The 10,000-nt window shown below is 24.8% G+C and overlaps 1 protein-coding gene across 1 annotated transcript in view; it reads left to right on the forward strand.

Moving 5' to 3' along the window:
• The window catches only part of LOC124955276 (growth/differentiation factor 8), a 16,776-nt gene extending 9,824 nt beyond the window's left edge, over positions 1-6,952 (forward strand). Inside the window, exons 2-4 of the mRNA XM_047509472.1 lie at positions 2,474-2,731; positions 4,568-4,950; positions 6,406-6,952. Of these exons, the coding sequence (XP_047365428.1) occupies positions 2,474-2,731; positions 4,568-4,950; positions 6,406-6,558 (794 nt within the window). The 3' untranslated portion in view covers positions 6,559-6,952. The remainder of the gene's footprint in view (positions 1-2,473; positions 2,732-4,567; positions 4,951-6,405) is intronic.
• Positions 6,953-10,000: the final 3,048 nt, after the last annotated feature.

The raw sequence follows: 10,000 nt of genomic DNA on the forward strand, positions 1-10,000 counted from the left end.
ACACATTTTTTTAAAAAGAGATCTATCAAAAATCTCATACGATAGCATTACTTTGTCGGCGAATTCGTAATCACTATATATTTATACATATGTATGAATATTTTTATCTCTTTAAAGTCTAATAATAAAGTTATTTTCGTAACATTTAATCCTAAGATTAAATATCTCTCGAAAATCTATCCGTTCGAAGTCTTTCTTTCATTGGACGATAATCTATTACACTTAATAACGATCTAATACATATAACGAATAATAATAATGAATCATAATGAATTATAATGAATAATAATAATGAATAATAATAATGAATAATAATGAATATAATGAATTATAATGAATAATAATAATAATAATAATAATAATAATAATAATAATAATAATAATAATAATAATAATAAATAAATAAATAATTATATGTACGATATTGTACTATTATATAATTTATATACTTATTGTAAATACTATTATTAATATTATATTATATTACTATATATAAAATAAATAATAAAAAGTATAATAATTATTATATATTTTATATAGTATTATAGTAATATAATACTATAATAATATAATAGATAATTAATAATAATGAATAATATAATTATTTGTTAGAGTTATATTAAAATTATTATATACTTATTATATACTCTCTATAGTAGTATGTACAATATAAAAACGACAAAAAGTACGAAACTTTGGATATGATTTTTCGTTCCTTTTGAATTAAAAATTGACAATAACAACAAAAATCATTATAATCAAGAGAAAATTCCCACTACGTACATTATTGAATCGCTAAAGTTTTACAATCTTTTTTAGAATGTCCGATTATGAGATAATTTTCATTGTTTAATGATCGTTTAAATCATGGTAGATTTTAATTACAATAAACAATTTTATTTATTAATATATATATATATATATATATATATATATATATATATCGTTACTTTTATATATTTCATTTTTTTATTATTTATGAAATTACTTAGATCCATTTAAAATTTTCAATTATTACGAAATATCCGAAGGTCCGTAATTCTCTTATATTAATGAAAATATACAAGTCAACCCTTTCAAAGTTTCATTGACGTTAGACACAACCAATACGAAGTTAACGTAACGTAATGTAACACTAACGTAACGCTACCGTTAATGTAAAATACAAAACGATCGTTTCTCGAATGACGACGATGGTGGTTGGCCAATGTCGATACTAAATTAGTTTGTAACGAGATCGGTACGACATGCGTGCTTGTTATATACCTGAACAAAGCTAATTGGATATTTTCTCTTGACGTTTAAGGAGAAACAAAATATGTTTACTTATAAGTTTCAGAAAATGAATTATTAATTATTTTCATATCCGAAAAAAGAATATCTTTAAACGAAACTATAAGTTAACGTCAATTTTATTGAATAATCAATTTCAAATATATTTTTAATAATCAATCGAAATAATAATCCTACTGAGTTATATCTGAAATAAAATTTTCGCGATTCTCGTTGTTATTTTATTGAGAAAAATTTTCTATTAATATTAAATTAATATCTTATTTGTGATATTATTTTTTATCTTATAAATTTACTTACAATTACTTATTTATATTGTTATTATATTAATTTTAACACGTTAAAAATGCCGGACTTAATAATGGCATAACTTTCAAGTGCAATAACTCGTACCTGCTTGCGTGTGCACAATCAGTTAATCAAAAAATTCAAATGAGTTGTGCAGAGATCGATTCGTGTAAAAAAAGAAAAGAAAAAAAAAAAAAAAAGAAGAAGAAAACAAAAAAAGAAATGAAAAAATGAAAATTCGTAGAGTAGTGCCAATAAAAAAAAATAATAATAACAACAATAATAATAATAATAATAATAATAATAATAATAATAATAATAAAATATCGATGAATTTGGAATCTCGTAGAAAGAAATCATCTCGAGAAAAAATTCTTTCCTACCACCTTGAAATAATGATTACTTTGTCCTTAATATATTTTTCCATAAAATAAAAACTAATTAACTTAACGTATAATTGAAATAATAACAGTTGTTGAACAATCTATATATCTACGTATGCAACTACGTATAAATTCAATGAATATTATATTCATTAAATTATATTCATTACTTATTAAAATTATATTAGAATTATTATATACTCATTCTCTATAGTAGTATAATTCTATATATATTACTATATGTAATTCCTATATACAATACTATATGTATTAATATAGTAAATAATTATAAGTATAACTTATATTGTATGTACTAGTACAATATATTTAAAATAAAAAATATAATAATAATTATATACAATTTTATAATATAATATAATTGTATATATATATATGTATATATAATAATAACTTTTTTCTCCTGATAATAACATTCAATGAAACTTGATAAAATTTATTATTTAAAAAAAAAGGACAAAATTCAAATAATAATTAATCGTTTATTTCAGGGATAGGAGATTCGAAGAAATGCCGACAAAGTTCGAATCACTTGACGGGTTTCAATCCAGCAGCTTGCTTTACGTTTTATTTGCCAAATGAAATGCAATTCGTCGATGTAACTTCGGCACAACTTTGGTTTTATAAGGAATATGACGAGAACGACGATCTCAATCAAACTTTTGTATTATCGGAATTGGATCATTGGGACAAAGGCGAAAGTTTCGAAAAGAACACAATGATGGCAATTTTAGATACCGATATAGGAGGTAAATGAAATAAATAATGGACGAAATAAAATTCTATTCATCGAAATCACATTATAATAGATCTCAACAAAACTTTTCTTTATATTGATCAATTCTTTTATCTTTTTCTTTTTATTTTTAGATCTTTCTCTAAATTTTGATATCACATCGTTACTTACAATTCATTTCAAATCATGCTTCAATTTTTATTATTGCGTATTATAGTATATGTTTTTTGCTTTTGTTTTTATATATCATACCTACATATAGAATATAACAATGTAATATATAATATATAATATTACATCTCATATTATATTTATAAAAATTAATTAATACTGAAATCGATTTCAAACGTAATATCTTGTGTGCGCATGTATGTGTGTGTGTATGTGTGTGTATCTGTAAAAATCTCTTCAATCCCCCTCAAAGCAAAGTCCTATTAACGAATAAATACACATTGCATACAACGAATAAATACACGTGACACTATAGCCATTATTAACACGGGCTTTTAATAACACGATAGGAGAGATTATCAACGAGTTCCAATATATTCTTATCCGTGTTACTCTCTTTTAAAGTCTAAAGTCCGATTGTGAGGTAAATCTGTATTAAACTAACTTATTATTGCTTTTAGTATCTTAATTGGTTTCTATTTTGAATGGAAAGACACGATCCGCACGTTCGATAATTTGTTTAAAATAACGATTGATCCCCCCTCTCTCTCTCTCTTTCCCTCTCCCTCTGTCTTTCCCTCTCTCTTTCTCTCTTATTTTTCTGTGTATGAAAATAATATATATACATGTGCATATATATATATATATATATATATATATATATATATATATATATATATATGACGGATCATAAATTATAAAATGTAATTATTATCGCAAAGTTCATTTTTTCAACTAAATTAGTAAATTATCGTGACTTTTTACATATATATATATACATAAATACATAGTATGTAAATACATATACATATAAACACGATAATAAATTTAAAATTTATTTAAATATATTTATTTACATTATTATTATTATTATTATTGTTATTATTGTTATTATTATTATTATTATTATTATTATTATTATTATTATTATTATTACTATTATTATTATTATTATTATTATTATTATTATTATTATTATTATTATTATTATTATTATTATTATTATTATTCTATATCGGATTAATGATTTAATTTTAATTTTTAATTGTTATATAAAATCAATTGTATATATAAATATATATAACATGTAGATAAATACGATAAAAAAAACGTAGACGAATACGATAAAAATTTACTCATGAAATATTACATATAGATATAATAATTTTAATTAAATTTTCAATTAATAATATTTTATTTTCAATTTTTTTAATTCACATATTAATTTGAATAGATAGATCATTATATAATATATACATTTATTACGTATAAATATATATATATATATATACAATAATCAATATCAAATTAATTTCTATAAATATACCATCTAATATTCTCTATATTAAATATTATATTATATTATATTATATTACATAAATATGATACCTAATAGAAAGTTTACATATAATATTATCATCCGATCTTCTATCTCTCTTTCTTTCTCTCTCTCTCTCTCTCTCTCTCTCCTTTTCTTTTATCTTCTTATCCCTTAAATTGATAATTAGAAAGTCTAATGGAAGAAGCGTGTAGAAAAGTAAGAAAGTATCTCATAGAAGAAAATAAAAGAGATAAAGATAGATAGAGAGATAGATAGAGAAAAAGAAAGAGAGTAAGAGAGAGAGAGAGAAAGAGGGAATAGACGAAAAGGTTGAATGTGTTCTTTTATCTTTTTCAGAGGGTTGGGTAAAGACGGACGTGGGTTTTACGGTGAGAAAGTGGGTGGAAAGGCATCAGCTGAACCACGCGATGCAAATAGCCTGCAGCACCTGCTCGATCGACCGTGACACAGCACCGGTCTCCATCGAGCAAACACTGAAGCCCTTCTTGGTAATACATACGTCACCGTTGCCACAAAAAAATCGGCCAAAAAGAAACTCCAATTGCTCACCGGAAATGAAGGAATGTTGTAGAGACGAACTCTACATTAACTTTGCAGACATTGGCTGGAGCGATTGGATACTCCATCCTAGAGGTTATCATGCATACTTTTGCAGAGGATCATGTTCAAGCGCGGCAACCTTGACGATCAGTGCAACATCTCACACCAACGTTATCATGGTTCGTTAGACAACGTAATCATTCTTTATATGTACATATATTATATTTCATTGAGGGAATTAATTGAAAACAAAACGAAAGAAAATCTCTTTTCGTTCTGTTTAAACGATATCCTTTTATAACTTAACATTCTTTTTATGTTTTTCTTCATGTTCGTCGTATTTATTTGCTTTTAATAGAGAATATATTTCATGAAAAATGTTGAAACCTTTTTGATCTTACTTAGAATCCGACTCGTCGTATTTTCAGATAAAATAATCTCTTTCCCAAAATCTTTCATTAGAAAATTGTACACTTTTATAAGTCATGAATGAGCTATATGAAAAAATACGTAAAAAGAAAAAAAAATATATATATATACATATGTATATAATGAAACACAAGAGAGTACTTAATGCACAAAACTAATGACAAATAAAATAATAGAGTTGAAAGCATTAAAAGGAAAATTCAAAAAATCTGTTTTTCTATTGGATGATATTAAAAAGATATTTCGTTGCATAAAAAGAAAAAAAAAAAAAGGAAAAAGAAAAAAATAAAAAGAAAGAAAAAAAAAGAAATAGAAAAGGAAAATTCTATCTGATTCGTTCCGTGCATAAATTTTCATGAGGAATAATAAAAATGTACATATATATATAAATATATATATATATATATATATATATATATATATATAATACATGTATATAGAATATCATGACCGTTTCTTACTTGCATTAATTGTTAATAAAAGTCGGTTGAAGAAAGTAACAACAGCCGCCTTATAGCTGACGCGTAATGTGGGCAATATAGTTTGCAACTCGTAACGATAATGGGCCCGCTAAGACTCCATTATCTTGCAACATAAAACTCTGTTATACGTCAAGTCCTTCGTCCTTCGTAACGTGTAATAAGAAGGAAAAGGAAGTTATCTGAAAACATTTAATTAACATTTTTTTTCTTCTTTTTCTTCTTCTTCTTCTTTTTCTTTCCGAAGACGAAGCAAGAAAAAGTTCTCGCGAATCCTTTAAAAACGACATCCCCATCGTTCCGATGGAAATAAGATGAAGAAAATATAAACGCAGTAAATTTTTTTCCTTGTTACCGCTAAAACAGCAATATACAACACCATTTTGAACTTAAGTATAGACAAATCAAATGATTGTACAAAGAAAAAATAAAGAAAAAGAAACAGAGAGAGAGAGAGAGAACCTCCCCCCCCAACCCAAGAATGACGTGATAATCTTCAAATATAATCCAATATGATTAATAAAAAATATATTAATTCATAATAATAATAATAATAATAATAGAAACAAATTGAAAAAATTAATCTCATTAATTTTTTTTGAAATTGTCATCAAATTTACAAATCCTTTTTACGCATGAAATATCGTCTAAAAATTAATAGAAGGGAAATTAAAAGCAAACCGTAAGCCCAAAAAAAAAAAAAAAATGATAATCCCCATTTTACAGAAATGGAAGACAAAACATCGTGGAAACGAGATCGTCCCGTGTTGTTCGCCAACTCAACTATCAGCTATACAACTTCTATATATCCACACTAACAACACGATACAGCAGAAAACCTTACCGAATATGGTGGTCGAGGCTTGTGGTTGTATGTGACCATCACTATTTCAACAAAATGAAAGCAAAGAAATGTAATAGAAGAATATGAAGAAATAAAAGAAAAATAGGAAGAAGAAGAAGAAGAAGAAGAAGAAAATCGGATGGCTGACACCATTCAATACTTAAACTTTTCTTCGTTGTCTTCGAACACATACATATATATACACATACATACATACATACATACATACATCGGTGAATTTGGTACTCAGGCGTTCTCCAATTTTCCTTCAGATCCGTTCTGAAACGAATACTCTTCAAACAGAAAACATAAAAACGAACGATAGAGAGATATATATATTGTGTGTCTCAGAATAAGTGTGAAATATTTTTAAGGGGTTTCGATTAAAAGGACAAAAAAAAACAAGAAACAAAGAAAAACGATTAAAAAAAAAAAAAAAAAAAAAAGAAAAAAAAGAAAAGAAAAAAAAAAAGGAAAAAGAAAAAAGTATAAACAAGATATTTCATGAACCATTATATTTTACATAAGAATATAAAAGTTATGAGTCGTTAAAAAAAAACCCGTACGGTATCTATAATTGTATAAACGCGAAATAAATTTTCAAATTCGATCTTCATGAAAACTAAGCCTCATACACTAAATAACAATTTTATTCTACATTATTTACTTATCCTTTCATGAGGAATCAATTCCTACATTGTTGTACATAATATACATATATATATATATATATATATGTACAAGAAATTTATAGTAATTTGTAGGAATAATTAAAATTTATCTTTGAATGAGACATCTAGCTGCTAGATAAAAACGAGAATGTTAGTAACGGAGCCATGGGAAATTAGTAGATAAAATTAGTATGTATGATAAGAGTGAGAATGAGAGTGAGAGAAAAAGAAAGATATATGATATGTACATTAAACGAAGAATTTCGTTACGCCATATTGTAGCAACCCATCATGTAAGATGGGTTAGGAAAGTAAACCCTTTGGGGGACTGAAAAGTTTTGGACGACTTTGGTGAGAACATTTTTTTGTTGTATATCCTCGTAAAACTTTTATATGTATATGTATATGTATATATTTACAATGTATATATGTATACTGTGCTTATATCCTTCTTGTATGTCTATGTTGATGTGTGTGTGTGTACTATATATATGTAAGTAGGTTTTATGTACAACGAAAAGCAATGATAATGTTCGATAACTTTATTTTCAATTTTACTTTCTATATACTCTGTTTATATATATATATATATATATATAATAATTATTTTCAATATCTTTATTTAGTAATTATTTTATAATTAACGAACGTATCTGCAATATTAAATACGTTATTATTTGATCTTCGATCAAATTCGATAATTACAAATATATATTCACTTTTTTGAAATATATCAAGAAAAGGAAAAAGAAAAACAAAAATAATATTAATAATAATAATAATAATAATAATAATAATAATAATAATAATAAGGAAAAATATATATTCGAAAAAAGCTTTTGTAAATTTTGTAAATTAAGAAAAATTAAAATATTTCAATAACATCGTTGAAGAAAAGGGAAACAAAATAGTGAAAATGTAAGTGAAAATATAAACTAAAGAAAAGATAAGGAAAAACAAGGAAAGATAAGAAAAAAAAAAAAAAAAAGAAAGAAAGAAAGAAACCACAGCAGTATTCTCTTACACAAATATTTATCAGAGATAAGCATTTTTTTGTTTTGTTTTAATATATTAAATATATATACTCATGAAAGAGTGTGAGGGTGGGAGAGAGAAAGAGAGAGAGAGAGAAAGAGAGAGAGTAAGAAATAAAAGGTAATAACTGTAAGAAAAAAATGATTTTTTGGAATAATACAATTTTATCTATAATAATATATGTACTATCTCTACGCAAATCGAATTTGTGATAACTTTTAGAATTATAATATCGTTTATTAAGATATATAGAACAATGTAAAATAAAGCATTGTAAATTCATTAGTTTTCGTGCAATATTAATTATTTCATTAAGAAACAATTATCGTCGTCGTTAATTATCTCGATAATATCCAATTTTGTTTATATTTAGCATAAAAAAAAATTCCATGCTAAATTTCACATTTATGTGGATACATACATACATACCCACACACACACACACACACACACATACAGTCATACACAAATGTATTTATATAAATCGATCAATGAGAAGCATTTGAAATTTTATTTAAAATATAATCGTATGATCTGCAACGCGCGGGATACGCAAACAACGTGGATTTAATATCACGTATCATATATGTATATCTTATGTATATACATATATATGTATATATCTATGTTTGTATATATGTATCTATGTATGTATATAAGTATCTATGTATATATGTATGTATGTACGTATATATATTTTTATAAATGCATTTATGCATGTATGTATATATACATGTATATATATATATATACATGTATGTATATATATATATATATATATGTATCTATTTACGTTACATCGAACGTTATGCATTTACATCCGTAGATACATAGTATGATTGTGATTATTTATATCAGACCCTAAAACTCGACGAAAAGTCAAGTTTAATAGCATAACATAACATTTATCATAGAGAATAGATAACGATAAAAGTTAGGCAAGAAACATTTGCGTAATCTAAAGAAGAAATGAGAAAGAAAAAGAAGAAGAGAAAGAAAGAAAGAGAGAGAGAGAGAGAGAGAGAGAGAGAGAGAGAGAGAGCGGAAAGATAGAAAAACCGAGCAATGTCAAGGTGAAACATTTTTATTTTTCTTTTTCTTTCATTTCCTCGCCCTCCCACACCCCAATCCCTAAAAAATCTCAATATCGATATCTTTCCATGTGTCTATTTTTCTCGCTCGTAAATGTATACAATAAATATATGTATATATATAATATTTATAACAAGAATCCTCACGATCTTATTTGCTAATAAAAATCGAGAAATATCTTTTTTCATATTATATGTATTTCGTGAAAGAGAAGAAAAGAAAAAAAGAAAGAAAAAAAAAAAAGAAAAAAAAAATATATATATACATTATATTGATAACATAATAAATAAAACAAGAGTCTTCAAATAGATATGTTTCTGATTAAAAATCTTATATTAATGTATTTTTTTCTTTTTATTCTTTTCTTTTCTAAACGTATTAAATTTGAACCTTCGAAAAAGATTATAAAAGAGAGAGAGAGAGAGAGAGAGAGAGAGAGAGAAAGAGAGAGAATGAGAGAGAAAGAGAGAGAGAATGGAAGCACTATCTTATGGAAAAATAAAAAAAAATAAAAAAAGTCGTTCGAGACACGTACACGAACGTATTAGAAATTAGTTAGAACATAAATCCTCTTTTTCAATTTATATATTCATCAATGAATTTTAATTTATCTATCTATTCAAAAACTAAATAAATAAAGTTACAAGATAATTTTTCAGAAAAAATCACATATTAATAT

This window comes from Vespa velutina, chromosome 17 (assembly GCF_912470025.1).
Source record: "Vespa velutina chromosome 17, iVesVel2.1, whole genome shotgun sequence".
Taxonomy (NCBI): Eukaryota; Metazoa; Arthropoda; class Insecta; order Hymenoptera; family Vespidae; genus Vespa; species Vespa velutina.